The sequence below is a fragment of the Lycium ferocissimum genome, chromosome 12, assembly GCF_029784015.1.
Source record: "Lycium ferocissimum isolate CSIRO_LF1 chromosome 12, AGI_CSIRO_Lferr_CH_V1, whole genome shotgun sequence".
NCBI classification, from domain to species: Eukaryota; Viridiplantae; Streptophyta; class Magnoliopsida; order Solanales; family Solanaceae; genus Lycium; species Lycium ferocissimum.
In genome coordinates this window covers 26,106,159-26,127,723 of record NC_081353.1, presented here as the reverse complement: position 1 = coordinate 26,127,723, position 21,565 = coordinate 26,106,159, and the positions used below count along the sequence as shown (strand labels likewise).

Genomic DNA, 21,565 nt, shown 5'->3' with positions numbered 1-21,565 from the left:
TTACCGTGGACATGGTAGCAAGTTGAAGAGTCTTCATACTTACTTTTCTTTAGAAAACTGAGAAAATTAGTCTCTTGTCTTTAGTATTAGGTTCAAAATAGCCACGTAAATATTAACTAAACAATTTTGATCCTTTAAGTTCGTCAAAAGTGAGCATTTTTAGTTTCTGGAAAAAAAATTAACCAGAATCACCAAAATTTCCATCAAAATTCTAAAAATTGTACCATAAAAAACTACATTTTATAGAAAAAATAAATCAAGAAATACCTGAAATTGCACCTCAAAAGGTTGCACCACACATTGAAAATTGACCAATAATATATAAAATTAAATTTAACAATTAGAGTTTAGTAAATATCTGACACAAACAAAAAATCTCACTTTTCACAAACTGACCAATTGGTCGAGGGATACTTATGTAATACTCCGTACCTTTAACTTAAGCTTTGACCATGATCCTAGACTTAGAAAATAAGATAGAGAATGGGGGAAATGGAAATTTTGCTTCAGTTGTCAGATGGAGATTTACACCCCATAAGACGGACCGTATTTTAGTATGCGACCCGTCTTTCAAATCGTAAGTTGACATCTAAAACCACCGAGCATTCTAGGCTTAGGAAACCTTTATGGTTAAATATGGACCTTATTTTGAAATACGGCCCGTATCTCAGCACATAAATTGTCATCAAGTTCACTGTGCATTCTGGAATGAGGCTTGGAGAATTATATTGTTAAATACAGACCGTATTTTGAAATACGGCCCGTATATGGTGATCGTATTTGGGCAGGAGGTACTACGGTTTTCTGTTATGGAATATGCTTGAATACAGTCCAGGTTTACAGATCGTAAATCATAATACGGATCGTATTTCACCCGTCATGCCAGAAATTATAAATACCTAATTTCAGTGCTAGTTCTTATTTTTACAAGTCTCTAAACCCTAGAACGACCTGTTCCTCTCCTCCATCACCAAGAACACCAAGGTAAGTCTATTCCAACCATTCCAAGTGAATTATAGCATGTGTTCTCATAATCTAACAATGAAATCATTGTTCTTAACATAGGGTTTTCAAGAAAATCCATTTAAAGGACCTCAAGACTTAGACTTTGGAATGCTTCTTCCAAGTTGTATTTTTAATACAAGTTTGGAGCATTACCGAGGGTATGTGGAGTTACTATCTACGTGTGGGAACATCATTATTCTTCCCTATGCCTCTTAATCCATAGAGTATGAATCCTTACAAAAACTAGGGTTTCTTCTATACCATGCTCAAGACAACCCTAGGTCCGTGTCATGATTATATTATGTATGAATTGCTATTATTCTATCTTTGCATTCTTAATAACTCCATATGATTATTGACAATCAGTCCGTAATCCTTGAAAACCTATATCTTGAATTCCATGGGTTCTTGCATGCATGTTTTAACTAAAAATGATTATTTCAGGTACATTATACATGTCTAGAAGTTTTCATGCAACTATATTATACAATTACTTTCATGCCATGAAACAAGATACATACATGCTAAATACAAGCTATTTCATGAAATCATGTTTACAAGTTATTTCGTGAAATCATGATTACAAGTCAAGTACAAGTTAATTCACGAAAATCATGGGCTTCTTAGCCAATTATATCACGTTCATGTTTTTGGGAGTTGCATGAATTACCGAGAAGGCTCGGATGGCCTCGCAACTACGTAGCCATTGTAGAACAAGGATCGCTCCACCCGATTAGGACGATTCCTTAATTTTACACTAAATGGATCCATCAAGCAGGTTACCACCTTATACCCTGGCAAGGTATGGGGGCTCTGCTGGTCCGACGAGGTACCAGACTCCACGTACCCACGTGGTGATATCATGTTGTCGGTTTATGAAATACTCTCTTCTCTACTTACCATGCTTTACTATATATATATATATATATATATATATATATATATATATATATATATATATATATATATATATATATATATATATATATATATATATGTATATGTATACGTATATATATATATACATATATGTATATATATATATATATATGGGGGCTCTCGTCCGGCGAGGTACCGGACTCCACGTACCCAGCGTGGTGATATCATGTTGTCGGTTTATGAAATGCTCTCTCTCTACTTACCATGCTTTACTTATATATATATATATATATATATATATATATATATATATATATATATATATGTATATTTATACGTATATACATATATGTATATTTATACGTATATACATATATCTATATGTATACATATATCTATATATGTATACATATACCATGTTGTCGGTTTATGAAATGCTCTCCCTACTTACCATGCTTTACTCATATATATATATATGTGTGTATATACATATGTATATATACATATATATATGTATATATATATATGTAAAATGTATATGTATATGTATAGCTATATATGTATATATATATATATATATAGATGTATATATATAGATGTATATATATATATGTGTGTGTATGTACATATACATATATATATATATAGATATATGTATATATGTACATATACATATACATATATACATATATATATATATATATATATATATATATATATATATATATATATATATATATATACACATATATATGTATAGGTATATATATGTAAAATGTATATGTATATGTATAGGTATATATGTATATATATATATATATAGATATATATATATAGATGTATATATATATATATATGTATATGTACATATATACTATATATGTACATATACATATATATATAGATATATGTATATATGTATATACATATATATATATATATATATATATATATATATATATATATAGATATGTATAAATGTATATGTATATGTATAGGTATATATGTATAGATTATATATATAGATGTATATATATAGATGTATATGTACGTATATATAGATATATATATATATGACATATACATATATACATATATCTATATATACATATACATATCTATATATAGATATACATATGTATATGTATACATATGTATATGTATACGTATACGTATATATATATATATGTATATATACGTATATGTATATGTATATGTATATGTATATGTATCCATGCTCATGCTCATGTTCATGTTCAGGTTTTAGTTTCAGGTCTTATCATGTTATCCCATGTCCCGTGTTATTTCATTCAGTTGCTTTACATACCAGTACATTCAATGTATGGCCGACGTCTCCTTTTATCGCTCCGGGGCCCTGCATTTCACGATGCGAATGCGATTACGGGACGACGCATCCGCCGGTACGACATTCGTATCGGCTTATTGGTGAGCCCCATCTCATTCGGGGTTTAGTCAACTCTTTATTTTATGATTAGCTATGCATCTAAGGTATCTTTGGGGGCTCGTTCGTTCAGTATGTTTTCCACGTTTAGACTTATGTTAGAGATTTCATAGACTAGACAAGTCAGTTATGTTATGTCAGACTTTCGGAGTCGTATAGCCATTTTGGCTCAACTCATGTTATTTCCGCATTCATATTTTAAGCCAGTATTTTATAAATGTTATGGTTCTCATGTTTTATAAAGCTCATCACATTCGTACTATATTTCCGCTCATGTATGCCTCGCATGATGATTCGATAAGCCATGTGATTGCTCGGTCACATAAGATGTGCCACCGAGTGCCGTGTTTCACCCAGGCCATGGTTCGGGGTGTGACAACTTAAGGGACTATTTTAAGCCTATTACCAAAGATAATGGATTATTTTGCTATTTTTTCCTCTAAACTCTAAGGTGTTTGCTAATTGATTCTAATATCCAATATTTGTTTGTCTCAAATTTACGAAATATATTGTGATGCTAATGTATTTATATGGAGTATAAAAATAGGTAAGTGATATGTATTAAAAGATTATACGCAAAACACATCTTAATAAGTAATTCTCATAATTAATAAAAATTTAAGTGAAAATACCACTTGTAATATTTATTAATAGCGTGTATGCACTTGATTTGAGTAATGTGTACAATTTGTAAATAGAAGGAAATATACTAGGAAATAAATAATTAGAAAAATCAAAACTACTCCATTTTATTTTGTATTTCAAAAGTCATCCGACTTTGCCTAGTTAGCTGCCATAATCATTTTAACCAAAATTACAATTTTCGATGCCTATTTAATGATGTGATAGCTAAAAAATTTAGAAAAATAATATTTTTAAAATCAATTTTTAAATTTATTTAGGATTCAACTCATCCTAAAACCTGATCAATGGACCCGCCTAAAATGAATTTACTATATAAGAGATACCTAATAATAACATTTAACTAAAGAATATGATGATTAAATGTTAAGGGAATCTCTAATATTTAAAATGTTAGAAATTGAAGAACCATTGTCCGGCCGCACTTAGATGAAAAATAAAATTTGAATTTACTCTCCCAAGTCCAAAACACATTTTGGGAGCGAGGATTATGGTGTAGGGGTGTCAATAGTACGGTTCAGACGGTTAATTTATAAAATTTATATCATATCGATTTTTTGATTATTTTGTTTTGTATAATCAAAATTAGACTTTTTGAAATCGTTTTATCATCTCAGTTTTTTCGGTATCGGTACGATTCGGTTATTTTTTTTTTTTTTTTTTTTTAAAGAAACATCAGTAAAAGTCACTAGTTGAAGTAAGGACACCGTACCATACATATTTTTATAGGACTTTGGCAAAAAACTCTCTAGACATTTTTATTGTTAAAAAAGTGATGAATCAAGAAAATATGAAAGAAGACAATAATAGAGATTCATCCCACTTTATTATGGTAGTATAAAACAATGTTAAGCAAAGATAACAAATATAATTTAGATTAAGATTAAGTTTTAAATAAGAGAAATTTAAATCGTACCACAGGAAAGATATTTAATACCTTGTAGCTTTCTATCCAATATTATTGGAATACCTTTTAGCTTACTAATTACTACTACTCAAGATGCTAGAACTAATTTAATTTCAATAGGAGTAGTATAATAGTTTTCAGAGTTGGACTTGGGTGTTAATTATGTTGTCGTAGTTGTTTTCATCATCCCTAACCAGGACGAAAATTTTAATATTTTATTATTTTAAAACTTAATACATACAATATATTTATACATAAAAATTAATTCGATACAGTAATTTTTCGGTTTAGTTTTATAAAATTAAAATCTACCCATTTATTCAGTACGACTATAAATATATATACACAAAACCGTCAGTTTCATTAACAATCAGTTATAGCAGGTTACCAAGTCACTATTTTTTTTTTTTTTTTTTTTTGTAAAATAATTAAACACACTCTTTTTCTACCCCCCTCTCTCTCTTTCAAACCCTCCTCGTCTCTCAAACAACCCATTATCCATGGCTTCTTCAACCACCGTGTCCTCTCTCTTCTTCTTCTACACACATACATGAAGACCTTGAATGCAGTCCAATTTATTTTATATTTCTCTTTCAGTCCTTAACAATCACTTTTTACCAATTTTATTTCCTTATTTCGAATTAAACTAAACTATCTTGGATAAAATTTCCTTTCTGGTTTGTTTCTAGGTTCTATTGGTACTTCACCAAGAACATGAACTGTCTTGAACTGTTTGTAGCAAAGGAGAGTATAAAGTGGTGCATTATTATTCAGATTATCATGCGAATGTCATGAATTAGGTGTCCAATAAAAAAGAAAAAGATTGATTTGAAGTATTTAAGTAGGCCGATAGAATAAAAATAAGAAAAGAGAAGAACTGTGACGATGCCACTTTTTGTTGCTACCATGACAGTGCCGAGATAAAGAAAGAAGAGTTGTGAACTTGGAAAGGAAATAGTTTTAGAATGAAGAAATAATCTTAGATACAGTACAATTAGGATTCAAATTACCTTTAATATTTTTTTAACTGCTAATTATCTTTAAAATTATCTGATGGTGTAAAAAGTGTTCTACTTATGGTACATTAAATTTAAACTCCTCATTAAAAAAAATATAAAACATTACGGTTAGGTTCGATCGATTAAGTCGGCTTTTAAAAATCATGGTGCGGGAAACTTGTGCAGCTAATTGGATAAACATGCATAATATAATCATATTATTCAAGTAGAGACAAACATCCAAATCACAAAATCACTCCAGATATTGTAAATTCAAAGTTGACATCCCACCACCGTCAATGAATAAAATAATCAAAAAGCAAAAAGATGAAGTTAATATAATTAGTGCTTATACCATTAATTCCCTCCTCACATTACAATTTCGTCTCTCCTTCAAAATTCAGCAGTATTAATTTTGGAATTGTAGTTGAAATTTGAAGATGAATGTTCCTAAGTGAATGAAAGATTTTGTTTCGAAGAAGAAATAAATCTCACTGTTCATAGGAATTCACTATTCTAACCTTCTCATGTATTCTTCTCTATTCTTCTACAATCATCTTATACGTTTTCTTTTCTTTTGATTTTTTAATGGATATTACAAAAACGGTATTTCAGTTTGGAGTATAATTCAGATATTTGAATTACAATATGTTTTAATTGTAGGCCGGAATATATATGAAACATTTTTATTAGATATTTTCGACTTAAATTTAGTTTTTTTTTTTTTTACGTGAATTGTCAAGCGCACATGATGTAGATAAGTAGTCACCTCATTTGATTATATATACAAATTAATCTTAAAAAGCTGTTAAACTACTGCATGCATGTGACATTTGAGGCTATTCTGTATTTCATACCTATTTTATCCTTATTATTCCTTCTAGATCAAAATGAGAGTTCACTTAGCCATTTGTACACTCCTTAAAAAAAATACTAACTTCTAGACAAAAATAGATAATTTGACTAAACTGCCCCTAATTAAATAGGCATTGGAATTTGATTACATAACACTTAATAAGGCAAATCTGAAAAAATAAGGTTAATTCTTTCTTGATTTGATAAGTTGACACTCTTTTTGACCCAAGAAAAAAAGGCTGAGTCGACACTATTTTTGATCTGGAGGGACTATTATTTATTGGGTTGAAAATTTCAAGTAATAGTTAATGACCGTATAACTTTAAAAGTTTTTTAGCTTTAAATTGTTCTCTCAGCTTTCTCTCTCCTCTCCTAGGCGCACATTAGAGTGAATCTAATCATACGCCATCGCCGGTATGGCAAGAGGATGGGCGAAGAAAGAAACGAATAAGACACAGAATCAAGTGGGTGATGCAAAGAACAATCCGAAAGTGGTGCTAGTGCAAACCCCACTGGGGTATGGGAACCCTACGGAAGTGTGGCCTGCTCTACCAACTATGGTGGAGTAAGGATCGTAACTCTGGTGAAGACGGTTTCTCCTACCGCGGCACCAGTAACTGAGGATACTAATGCAAGCTTTGGGGGTAGCAGATTAGTGTTGGAGCAGGGGCCTAGTGTGGGGAAACAGGTGACTGATGCTGCGCAAAAGGGGATTGAGACCTAGAAAGGGGTGGCTTCCATAGATCCAAAGTAACAGATTGTGCCTACCTCGTCGTCGTCGAGTGCTTCGGTGGCCATTGTAGTACCAGAGGAACAAGAGGCAACTGACACTATGAAGCCATGGACGAAATTGTTTAAAGGAACAACCCTAGCTTCCAGAGGTATGATCCTCAGGTATATTCCTCCCAAAATTGAGAATGGTGTGAAGGTTGTTGAACTACAGCAAGATGAATTGGCCAAGGAAAGTGCCAAATGGAAGCAAGCACTCATTTTATATGTTATAGGAGCTGACCCAACCATTGCTGCCCTCGAGAGATTCATTGCTTGACAATGGAATTTTCCTTCCAAACCTAAGGTATATTTCCATAATGACGGATATTTCCTAGTGAAATTTGCAACTATGGAGGATAGGAATGAGGTGTTGTATTCAGGACCCCAAATGATTAGTAATAGACCAGTGATAATCAAGCCATGGACTGAAGAATTTGATTTTGCAAATGAGGTTCTTAAAACGATTCCCCTATGGGTGAAATTCCCTCATTTACCTGTTAGTTGCTGGGGGGAGGAATCTCGAAGTTGCATTGCTAGTGGAATTGGCACCCCATTGTTTCTTTGATGAATGTACCACTTCGCTAGAGAGGATATCATTTTCTAGAGTTCTTGTCGAGGTTGATGTAACTCGTACCCTTCCAACTACAGTGAAAGTGAAGGATCCACACGAGAAAGAGTTCAAACAAGCAGTATGGTATGACTGGCAGCCTGTTCTTGCGGCACTTGCTTACAAATAGGACATGACTGTTCTAAGCTGAAACAAAAATGGGTAGAGGCTTGGGTTGAGTAGCAACATGGGAATGCACCTGAGCAGAAAGAGGCGAAGCAACCAGAGAAACAACCACACCACCAAACCCATGCGCAACCTAAGAATAAGGCCACAAAGTTCCGGAAGGAATGGCAATCCAAAGGGGACCAGGAGAATGGGCAACCAGCTGCTAACACACAAAGTACCCAGGTTCAGGGCAAAGAACTTGCTCAAACTAATCAAGGTGAGGAGGGATGGCAAAATGTGACAAAGAAGACTACGGCTAAGTCTGCACTTGGTAGCCCTGCTAAAGGTGGGCTGATCGCAATAAATGGATTCACTCCAATGATGGAGTAGGCAGATACAATAAAAGTAAGTAATGTTCAGGTTGACAAAGGGCAGTGTTCATATATGAACATGAAGTAGATAGTGTAGCAATAGTAGAACATAAAGTTAATAAACAGTATGCTGAGAGAATTATAAAATTTGTGGCTCCTAGGTGGAATTGGACATCAAACTACAGTAATTCTGATAGATGCAGAATCTGGTTGCTATGGAATCCTAACATTGTTAGCTTTGATGAACATGTCATACATGATCAGTTTATCTATGGGAGACTTAGAAGCCAGTCCACTTGTTTTCACACGGCTACCGCCGTATGGCGTATACCATAAAGGCCGAAGGATCTCGGAACAAGCGAAGTTTGTAAAGCAGGGATTGAGAAATCTTAAGAAAAAGGAATTCAACAATGTTGAAGCAAAGGTAGTGGATATTAAAAGGCAGCTGCTGGAAATACAAAGGCAAATGAGTAATGGCAATCACCAGAATTTGATGGATACTGAAAGAGGACTCAGGGCACAATTTGAGAAATAGGCTACAATTGAAGAAAGTATAGTAAGGCAGAAATCACGAGTGCAATGGCTCAAACTTAGGGATTCCAACTCGGTTTCTTAACATACAAGAGCGAGGAATGCTCGGAATACTAACTACGAGTGTTGCAAGACACAAATGGCCATATTATTTAGGATGTAAAAGGAATTGAACAGGAAGTATGCAACTTCTATAAAAACTTGTTAGGATCATATGCCGCACACCTTCCAGCTATTGACCCAAGGGTTATTACAGAGGGATATATTCTTCCTAGACAAGAACAGTTGCAACTCATAAAACCAATCACAACTGAGGAGGTTCACTCTGCACTGATGAGCATAGATGACATGAAAGCACCGGGGCATGTCAGTTTTAATTCTCATTTCTTCAAGAGGGCATGGTCTACTATAGGAGAGGAAGTGACTCATGCAGTTAAGAAATTCTTTGAGACAATCCATATCCCTAAAGCAGTGAATTGTACTAGTGTAACATTGATTCCAAAGGTGAAAAATCCCATCACGGTGAGGGAATTTAGACCCATCTCATGCTGCACGGTGATATACAAAATCATCTCTAAGATACTAACAACTAGAATGCAAAACATTATGGAGCTGATTGTTGATGGTAATCAAGCGGCTTTTGTACCAGGTAGAATCATTACTGACAACATCACCTTGAGTCATGAGCTAGTCAAAGGGTATGAAAGGAAATCGATTTCACCAAGGTGTATGATGAATATCGACATGCAAAAAGCATATGACTCAGTTGAGTGGGTGTTTCCGGAGCAGGTACTTACTAGCCTAAACTTCCCTGCGATGTTTGTTCAATGGATAATAAAATGTGTCACAAGTGTTTCATATGGTATTATGGTAAACGGCAAACTAGCTCAACCTTTTCCTGCCAAGAAAGGTTTCAGACAAGGGGATCCACTATCTCCCTAGTTGTTTGTAATAGTTATGGAATACTTGAACAGATTGCTGAAGAGGCTAAAAGATGATCCAGATTTCAATTATCATCCCAAATGTGCAAAACTAAACCTCACCCAGCTGGGATTTGCAGATGACCTACTCTTATTCAGTAGGGGAGATGTCACTTCTGTACTTAAAATATACAACTGCTTCTTGGCTTTCTCTGCTGCTTCTGGTCTTATAGCTAATGTCAACAAAAGCTCTATTTATTTTGGAGGGGTGGACAATGAGACACAAGAGAGGATCCTGGACAAATTACAATTTGCTAAAGGACAACTACCTTTCAAATATCTAGGGGTCCCTCTTAGCTACAAAAGGATATCCATTATACAGTGTCAACCACTACTTGACAAGATGATGGGTAGGATTACTCACTGGACATCCAAATTTCTATCATATGCAGGGAGATTGCAACTTATTAAGACAGTTCTGTTCTCAATTCAGACCTTCTGGGCTCAGGTTTTCATCCTACCCAAGAAGGTGATTAAGAGTATAGAGGCTATATGCAGGAATTATCTGTGGACCGGTGGCCATGACTCAACCAAGAAAGCATTAGTGGCTTGGGAACAACTGTGCTTGCCCAAAACTGCCGGAGGAATGAATATCATCCATGTTCTTACATGGAATAGGGCTGCTATTAGTAAACTCATGTGGAATTTGTGTACTAAAAAAGACAAGTTGTGGGTGAAGTGGGTACATATCTATTATGGGAAAGGGCAATCTATATGGGATGTTATGCCTAAGCAAGCCTCTTGGGTGCTTAGGAAGATTTTGAAGTCCAAGGCTGCTTTAGAGGAAGCAGGTTATGACCTACAACAAGTGCAAAATATGCAGGAATTCTCTGTCAAAAACCTGTACCTGAAATTGAGGGGCCAGTACCAAAAGCGCCATGGAGACGAGTGATTTGTAACAACAATGGGGCACCAAAATGGACCTTCATTCTCTATCTTGCACTTCAGGGAAGGCTGTACACTCGTGATAGACTTTTGAAATGGGGTCTGATAAATGATGCAATCTGCCCACTGTGTGATGAAACTAATGAGAGCGTTGATAACCTCTTCTTTGAGTGTGACTACTCAGCTGTTATATGGGAAAAAGTACTGATATGGCAGGGATATAATAGGAAAGCGATGAAGTGGACTGATGAGCTGCCATGGATCCTAAACAACACAGTTGGCAGAAGCAGTTCTGGAAAAATGTTTAGGATCACGTTGGGTTGCTGCATTTATATGATATGGCAGGAGCGTAATTGCAGGGTATTCCAGGCTAAACAAAGGACACCAACATTGCTATTGAGGTCGATTATACAGAATAGTGTGCGTAGAGCAAGTTCGCAACTACGACTTGCTAGTAGAATACAGGAACTGAACTTTTATCCTTAGATTATGGCTAGTGTAGACTGTTGAGATGTTTGTTCCGACGTTTTTTATGGATTCTACACCTAGGGACTACTGTACAGGTGGCCAGAATTTTCTCTTGTGTGCATAACTCTTACTTGGTAAATAAAATGTTTAGTTACCAAAAAAAAAAAAAAAAAAAAAAAATTAAAAGTTTTTTTATTGATTTCAATAATTAGATGACTTAATTATTATGAGGGCAATATAGTAAAATTAACATTTTATTTAAGACTTTTTAATAAATGTGTCAAATCAATACAGAACAAGTAAAAATGTACGGAGGAAATATTGTACTAATATACTATGGCTTATGGTGCAGGCAACTTCTGCAGCTAATTGATAAAACATCCATAATATAATCATATTATTCAAGTAGTACGAGACAAACATCCATAATATAATTATTTTATTCAAGTATAGCCAAACATCCAAATCAGAAAATAACTTCAGATATAAAAAATCAAAGTTGACATTCCACCACCGTCAATGAATAAAATAATCAAAAAGAAAAAAGTTATAATTAATGCTCATACCTTGTAATTGGAGTTGAAATTGTAATTGGAGTTGAAATTTGAAGGATGAGTGCGGCTCCTTAATTTATTGGAACACAATATATTTAAAATATTGAGTTGAATACAATTTTAAAGAAAACTAAAGTGCTCCGTAAAAAGAGACACTTAATTTATTGGAACATAATGTTTTTAAAATATTTATTATTAGTAATAAATAAATATAGTACTTATCTCTTCTTTTCTTTTTCTTTTTCAATTTGAAATGAGCACGGCAGGTGCTTATAGTATCATCGGGGCTCACAGTGGCCAATTTGCTAGCGGGTTGTCCACCTTATCCTGCCCAACCCCCAAATAAATCCCACCTAACCCAGCCCTTACACCCCTTAGTTGGGTTTGGCCCGACCCACTTGATAGGCTTGATTAGAGAATGCTACATTTATCCTTCGTCATGTATATCTTAAGGTTCATAATTAGATATCTAGAATTTTTTCATGACGTTGAAAGCACATTCACAATTCTTTCTATCGTCTATATGTTCTACTCATCGCTTTTCTCTTTCTCTTCCTCCTCTTTCAATTCATTCTTCCTCTTCCTCTTTCTCCTCTCTCTCTTTTTTGGAGATAAACGTAAGTTTTATCATAGCCTAAGTAATTGACAAAGGAAATAATTAATGTAGTAATTTCATTTTAATAATCGTGCAAGTCATATTAATTGCATCTTATTTCATTATATCTCTCTTCAATTAATTGCACTTTAATCAATATTACTCACTCCGTTCCATATTAAGTGATTTTTTAGGCTTATCAATTTTTTCAAAATAAGTGATGCTTTAGGATTTCAAGAATACTTTAGACAGATTTTTCCAAATTTGCCCTTATTTAAATAATCAAAATTCATTAACTACCTTTTTTTTTTATAGGCATTTAATTATGTAAGCACAATTTGATTAGGGGTGAGTTAATAAAAACACTTCTAATTATCTAGGAATGAGCAATTTCTTAAGAGATATGCATGAGCTAAAAGATCCACTTATTATGAAACGGAGGGAACAATAACTTAAAAAAATAATTAATGTTAAGAGTAAAGTAGGAAAAACTTAATCTTGATTTTGTAAATAGATAAATATTTTGGGATGAATATTTATAGTAACATGGACAACTAATATGAGATGGAGGGAGTTACATTTATCATTCTAAACCACTTACAAAAATTCAATATTTTTTTCAAGTTATAATTATTATAGTTAGAAAAGAAAATTTGAATTTACTTTCCCAACTAAGAATTCCCAAACTCCGAGGCTTTCTTGGTTTCCGCAGTGTATAATATTTTGGTAGGCAAGTTGTGCAGCTAATAATTTGGATATAAACATGCATAATATAATCATATATTATTCAAGTAGAGACAAACATCCAAATCAGAAAATTACTTGAAAATATAAATTCAAAGTCCCACCACCGTCAATGAATAAAATAATAAAAAAAACAAAGTTATAATTAATGCTCATACCCCATTACATATTCACCTCTTCTTCAAAATTCAGCAGTATTAATTTGAAGGATGAGTTGTCCTATTGTGAATGAGAGATTTTGTTTCAAAGAAGAAATGAATCTGACTATTCATAAGAGTTCATTATTCTATCCTGGTGATGGTTTCATTGCTTATAATCCGGGTGGTGAAATTGTTTTTCGGGTGGAATCGTATTGCCCCGCTTCAAGAAGCAAGGATGAACTCATTCTCATGGATTCTACTGGTGCTTCTCTTGTCACCCTCCAACGCAAGGTCTCTTCTCTATTCTTCTAGACTAGAATATTTTCTTATACTTTCTTTTTTCTTTTTCATCATTTGTTTATTTTACTATTTTGCCGTCGATATTTTTTCTTTACGTGAATTCCACTTTATCCCCTATTATTAGGGTTGGGAAATAATTACCCCGTCACATATTGAATGTGAACGATAACCCTTATGTAATACTTTCCAGTAGGAGATTTCTTTTTCTTTTTTTAAATAAAGATCTTTTTTCGTTCTAGAATTAAAATATAAAAACGGAAAGAGTCAAATGTAACCCACGAAAAGGGTTGAATATACCCCTTGTTATACTTTTGAACCAAATATATCTCTCATTATACTTTGACACAAATTTACCCTCAATTTTAACGTAAATTACCCTCAATTTTAACGTAAACGCCCATGTCAAGCTCAGAATCAAATATCTCACTCCTAATTTTAAATACCCGATTCCTTTAAAAAACTACTCGTTTAACCGACCGGACCCATTTATCTTTTTTTTTTTTTTTTTAGTTTCCTCGTATTAAAATTAATGTGCTATACAAAAAATAAATAAAAAACCCACTCCCTTAATTCTCTTGATTAAACCTCTTATTTCTCTTGATTACACTTTTTCCCCTCCTGTATAACCGTTGGCTATTCTCAATGGGATTTAACAAGACATTGTTCAAAGGCTGGAGTAGGTCACTGTGCATTTTCTTTCGTTTTGGGTTGTCTGAATGTGTTCTCCATATTATTTTTCGTCACTAGCCCTCAATATATTTTCTAATTTCCTTGTTCATGAGATCATATTAGTTCCTCGTAGATATTCCTTAGAATTACTCAAGATATGTTGAGTGATATTTAGTCTCTATCTCAGCATATTAGAATATTGAAATGTTGCTAATGGTAGAATGATTTTTGATGTTTTAATAAATGTGCAATTGGCATTTGTTTGCAAGTTTCGGGTCGGTTAAATAGGTGGTTTTTTCAGAGAAATTGGATATTTAAAATTGGGAGTGGGTTATTTAATTCTGAACTTGACACATGTCTTTCCGTCAAAATTGAGAGCAAATTTGTGCCAAAGTATAATGGAAGGGGTATATTTGGACTAAAAGTATAACGCAGGGGTATATTTGAACCAAAAGTATAACGAGGGGTATATTTGACCCTTTTCTTATAGTATAGGGTTATATTTGACCCTTTTTTCGTTTTTACATTTTAATTCTAGAAAGAAAAAGAAAAAAGATCTTTATTTTAAAAAAGAAAACTCTTACCGGAAAGTATTACATAAGGGGGTTATCGTTCTCATTCAATATGTGAAGGGGATATTGTTTCCCAACCCTTAAATGTTAGGGGGTAAAGTGGGATTCACTCTCTTTCTTTCAACTCTGTTTTGAAAACACTTTCCTAAAGCAGAGGGTCTATCGGGAATAACAATCTATATGCCATTTAAAATATATTCTCCTCAAACCCCACTTGTGAAATTACACCTGGTATATTGTTATTGTTTTTGTACAAAAAGGAGGTGGAAATTTTCGAAACTGATTATTTGAGTCAGTTTAATGAATACATCAATTGTCCCTTCAATTTGGTGTATATTTCAGATATTTGAATTATGGTATGTTTTAATTGCACACGGAAACGTATATATAAAATATTTTTATCAGATAGTTTTGGCTCATTTTTTTTTTTTTTTTAAATTGAGTGTGCTTTCAAATATATGTGATGTAGATAAGTAGTTACCTCATTTAAATATACGTAGATCCTATTTCGCCATAGATTTTGAAGTTGAAAATTTGAGTTTTTGAAGTTGTGATTTTTGGAACTTGAAATTGTATTTGGACATGCATTTTACTAGGAAAAAATTTAAAGTTTTGTGAATAGAAGTCCAAAACCTAAAAAATGGTCTGGACTAGTTTTAGGAATTTGAAATTTTTTTGAAGAAGGATTTTCAAAATCTAATCCAAAATCTGTGGCCAAATAGATATTTGAAGATAATTTTTTAAAATCTGTTCCAAAATCTATGGCCAAACGCTAGCGTACAAATTAGCCTCAAAAAGTCATAAAGCTGCATGCATGTGCTAATCTGTATAAATTAAGAAGGTGACATTATGGTGTTAACTTATTTATATAGACATTCGAAAACGTTTGCAAGAAAATAAAATTTGAATTGGAAATGTCCAGTAGATACACTTTATGATGTGTTCAAGTGCTTAATTAGAACAAATTATAGTTCAAATATGTAAATGAAATATACTAGCAAATTTAAGGGTCAGTATATATTCAGCTAAATTAGATTTTCATCTCCAAATGCCAAATGAAATCTTTTGAATTTAGTAGGCGTTTGGCCATGCGTTTTCAAACCATGGTTTGAATTGACCAAACCAATTTGTTTGGACATGCGCAAGTTTCACTCATGGTTTCAAACCCCAAATCATCCAAAAAGACATGATTTGGGGTTTGAAACCATGGTTTCAACTTTTTTAAATATAAAATTTAACCCATAAGTTTATATTTTGTAAAAAAAAAAAACCCATAAGTTGGTAGATATTTTTAACAATTACCCCCATTAATCATTTACCAATTTCATTAACTTCCACCAACCTTTATTTACGTCTACCAACCGTTAATTTATGTGGGAGGATTATATTAAAGAGTAGTTACATTACTATTCATGTTAAATTTTCGTCTTTATTGAACTAAAGTTTGATTAATTGATGTTGTATTTTTAGAAAGGCCTTCTAGTAGTGTACTAATTTTGTTATGAACTATGACTTGCTCATTTGGTAAGATTGTATAAGAATTGAGAATTTTTGATAGTTTTCACAATTTGTGGGATTTTTATGTCTATAAGAGAAAATACAACTTAAAATATTCAAATTGCATGTCTAAAACTAGTGGTTTGAAACCATCCAAACGGGGCCTATCTGGAAGGTCCTTGGAAAAATCATGGAAATTGACTCTCAAAAGAAAAGAGAAAAAAGTTGACAAATTAAAAGAAGAACCGGATATATTTTTCTGATTCCACGCCCGAAGGATGATATTTTTTTGACAGAGTAGCTTTCCCCTTAAACTTATTTTGGGGTGTTCTTCAAGTAATGGGATGTTTTCTCATAAATTGTAAGACCAAAATAGAGCACTATAATAAATACATGCTTAAGTTTTAATAAGATCCTAGTAAAGATTTAGTGAAGCATCATAAATAATAGTCCAAACATTTAACAAAACAACGACAACTTTAATTATATTCCTTGGAGTCTTTGCTTATAAGTAACTCAACCTTCCTATATATAGGATTAAGAATATAAAACTTGCCTAATAACTCAATCCTGACCTAACACAAGTGTGTAATTTCAAGTGCCCATTCTGATACTCGTCAATTCATTGTGTTTTACTTGTTGAAGTATTTGACTAATGAAAAAGAAGAACGAGAAATTAAAAGAAGTAAAGGAATTTTAAATTATCATTTTCTGTCAAAAAAGATTTTATTCTCTTTCTACAAATAATAATAAAAAAAAAAGTACTCTATTCTCTGCATGAGTGATAAAGTGGAAACTAAAGTATAATGCTAGTGCTAAACTAATATCCGGTTCTTCTTATTGGTCATTAAAGTTGTCACATCATTTAGGAAAATATTTTTGTATTATATACTTTCTTTCTGAGTCTGTTCCAAAAATGAGTAAGAAATATATATGTATTTTTTTTTTTTTACTCTTAATGAAATGATTTATAATTGTATAAATATTTAGGATTTGTTTTAAATCACAAGTTTTAAACTTCTTTTCTTTAAATTTATTGTCTAGTCAAATACTGCCACATAAATTAAAATGAAGAAAGTAATATTTTCTTAACTAAATTACTTTTATATTTCTTTTAGTGAGTAATTAATGGAAATTTCTCACATTAATAAGGATGGAACGAAGAGAATAAATACTTTCTTCATTTTGTAAAATGACAAGTGTTCTAGTCTATTTGCTTTTCCGCAAAAGTGACAAACAAATCAAAAAAATAATTAACACGATCAAACAACCCAAGCAACTCAAATCCTTCTTGAAATTCTTACAATTGTTGATTTCTCTTCTTACACTATAATAATAACAACTTTGAGTTTCTTTGAGTAAGAGAAACATAATTCAATCCTCTTCCTAAAGCTATACAATGAAACCTCTCTGTAACGACAACGTTTATTCAAATGCTTTTTTTACTGCTATAGCGAATTGCTGTTAAAGGGAATATATAAAACAACATAACATGAACAATCATAGTTATTATATAAGGATGTTGTTATAGAGAGCTCTAATTATGTATACTCGTTTTCTCTCTTTCAAATACTCTAGAAGCCAAGCCTTCATCAAAGGTGGGAAGGATTTCTTGGAGAGAAAAACGAAGGGCAAGAACCAATCTTCACCATTCACAAGTCATCAATAATAGGAAGATATGACATAGTAGCACAAGTCCACAATACTGATCCAATTCAAGAATTCAAAATTGAAGGCTCATACGTGCAAAGGAGCTGCAAAATCTTGTACAATAATAATCCTAGAATTACAGAGAGCGGTAGTGAAGAAGAAGAAACTAAAGTGGTTGTAGCTGAGATCGAAAGGAAAATGGACTCTGACGCAAAGGTTGTATTGGGCAAGGATGTTTTCTTGTTGTGTCTTAAGGCTGGCATTGATGGGGCATTCATCATGGCTTTAGTGCTTGTCCTTGATCAAATGGAAGGGCATGACTATAAAGAGAGTGGTGATATGGTTAATTTCACTTTTGGACATTGAGCATTACTTATTAATTCATAATATGAAATTTATGAGCTCTACAGTGAGCTAAGTTTGGATTCATAATCAAATATTTGCGGATATTTAGTAAATGTTTTAATACATATTACGGTTTGGGCAAAAATTAATGAATTTACGTGAACTTATAGGTTACAAGTTAGTAATGAGGAGCTAGAGTGTCGGCTCCGGATTTGGCCGAACTCAGTATCTTTGGTTCAAATTCTGTATTTGACTTAAAAATCCATTGAATATGTACAAATTAACATTAATTTAGAACCTGATAACTTAAAAAAGATTAGAATCCACAACCTATAAGTCATAAGTTTCAAATCCTGGCTCCATCTTTACAAGTTAGATTTGCCTCAGTAGTCATAAACTAATTTTATTTGCATTAAAGTACTTGAACTTGGCCCATTATTACAATAAAGTTTTAACATTACAAAATTTTACTTCTGATAATAGTAAAGTCACAAACTTTTACCCATTATAACATTTAAGTCATCTTGATGCACATGTTTTATTGTTATAGTGAGTAAGGGTCCTTAAACTATGTTTATTCTGGGTTACTTAAGTAACCGAACTTTTCTTATGGTAACATTAAAGTCACAAACTTTTATCCACCGTAACATTAGAGTCATCTTATTGCGCAGGTTTAATCGCTATAATCAATAATGGTCTTATCTCATGTCTTCGTGAGATAAGAAATATTTTCTAAATTGCTGTTATAATAAGACTTTACATGAGTTATAGCCGGTAAAAGTTCAGTTATGACAACTTTACGTAATCCAGAGTTCAGTTTTTTTGGGGTGATAGCGGAAAAGTTGACAGATAAGTTAGCTTTACTATCACTCTACAAAATCATACATGAGATTTTCACCTCATACGGTTCCTCATTAACTCGGTATATCTACTATGTGATCATTAACTAAAATATGTTGATGGTTAACTAATTGACGGGCCACGGAGATAGTTGAAGCCATATCCAATCGAGCTCATCCGAAGGGTTTGGTTAAGATATGCCAGATTCCACTAAGTATACAAATAGAACCTAACCATATATGTCCTCTAATTATATCTTCTAGATCGTCCACACTAACAATCCATCCTTCCCCTTCAAAAGGAAATTTTAATAAATAACCAAATATGATATCCGGGCTAAGCGTCAAATTGATAATTTTTCTTACATCTCCCCCTCCCGAAGCCCAGATATCATATACGCCCCCAAAGTAAAGACCCTTGAATATTACAAGAAAAACACCTATCCCTAACAAGATTAAGTGAATACCTAAAATTGTGGTCATTTTATTTAGATCTTTTTAGAGATAACCAAAGAAGCGAAAAGATTCTTCAAGTGTCTTAGGTCCCAGAAGAGAATGATAAATGTCATCAAAGCCAAATACTATAGAAGAAATTAAATGAAGTAATATAACGTATGGAAAGGTGTCTTCAATTACTTTAATGTTCAATTTTTTTTTCTTTCTTGACTGTGAGGGTGTTTGGATTGATTTATTTTAAATATTTTTTGGCTATTAAGCTCTTTTCTTACTTTTTGTTAGATAACGAACGTTCAATGATCATACTTGAAATTAAGTTAGAGCCCGTTTGGATCGGCTTATAAGTTGGTCAAACCAGCTTATAAGCCGTTTTTAACTTATTTGAGTGTTTGACAAAAATAGAAAACAACTTAAATTAAGTTAAAAAGTGGTTTAAAATAAGTCAAAATCAAGAAGTTGCTCAACCCCAACTTATTTTTTTAGGCTTAAAAGCCATTTTGGTTTGACCAACAACTTTACCCTTTTATCCCTTATATTTTCTGTTAATTTCAATACTGTTAGTGTCAAGTTTTTATAATGACAATTTTACTTTAAGCAGGTATAATAATTGAATCGCACAAGGAATATGTATGAGCTCACAAAAGCGCTAACGAGATTTATAAAACAGCCCCAACACCGGCTCGCTAAAGTGAAGACTTCCCAACCCTAACGAGATGATGGCTAACAATAGTACTCTCCAGCCGTACTAAATCGTTCAAGAAAGGAAAATATATCTACAACATTAAAGAAGAAATATTCTAGCAGTACCAAATTGTTTCAAGGAAGGAAAGGCCATCTCCAACATTAAAAGGAATATCTCATGAAGTGTAATAATCTTGTTGATGATAATTTTGCCTCAACGCACAACCATCTTTCCCGGCCTTATTCTTGAAATAGATCGTTAATTCCGTTTCCAAAGATCAAATGTCTTCGTTGATCTTATGGAATAGCCTAAAACGTATAAAATTCTTACAAACACAAGAAATATGCTTAGTCTAATCTTGGGGTAGTACTTTACTTTTTATAAACATTGTATGTCCGAGTGATTTATATGTAAGAAAAAAAAAAAGGAGAGTTATAATACGGCTTAATGTAGGCTTTGTATCAAAAAGATTAAGAGCGATTATGTAGACGTAGAGCTTTTCTCGATTGTACCAAACCTTTAACGAAAAGTCATGCAGAGAGTTGTAAACTGAGGGGCCTGAACTAGGATTCACTTTAATGCAAGATAAAACTCTTTGTGTCATTTACCTTTTGCGTTTACTATTAGTGTTATTCTAAGCAAAACCGACAGGATCTAACCTAATCGACTTCATGAATGAAAAATTTACTCTATTGCATTTCAATTGGTATCGGTAGCTATCTCACTACTTAACCGCACGTGAGAAAGATCAAATGACTAGATATCAAATTCCTGGAGCAATATTTGATGGGCACTCCACATGTTAACCAATCTTTCAATGGTGAACACTATTGATAACGGAAGAAAGGTTCAAAATATTTGTGCGTCACTTAATTATCAAGCCTCGGATTGTGATTAAGAGGGCCTAAACCCATTCCAAAAACCAAAGACGAAAACAAGGAAGACACGGATACTTCAACAATTGATGTCACATGACATTACCAAAGAACAACAAGAGACACGTAAATAAACCATCATGCCTTGCCTTCCCACTGCATGCATGGAGAAGAGTAT

The 21,565-nt window shown here is 32.8% G+C and overlaps 1 protein-coding gene across 1 annotated transcript; it reads left to right on the top strand.

The window, feature by feature from the left end:
• The first annotated feature begins 13,457 nt into the window (after positions 1 to 13,457).
• Positions 13,458 to 18,665, top strand: LOC132040881 (protein LURP-one-related 5-like). Its single transcript, XM_059431570.1, has 2 exons — positions 13,458 to 13,793; positions 18,119 to 18,665. Exons 1-2 carry the CDS (start codon positions 13,572 to 13,574, stop codon positions 18,554 to 18,556), a joined length of 660 nt encoding a protein of 219 aa, XP_059287553.1. The 5' UTR covers positions 13,458 to 13,571; the 3' UTR covers positions 18,557 to 18,665.
• The last annotated feature ends 2,900 nt before the right edge of the window (positions 18,666 to 21,565 follow it).

Excerpts from the sequence above, each read along its gene's own strand:
- LOC132040881 (XM_059431570.1), top strand. The coding sequence starts at position 13,572 with ATGAGTTGTCCTATTGTGAATGAGAGATTTTGTTTCAAAGAAGAAATG. Across the intron at positions 13,794-18,118 it reads TTGTCACCCTCCAACGCAAG|AAGCCAAGCCTTCATCAAAG; the intron begins GTCTCTTCTCTA and ends CAAATACTCTAG.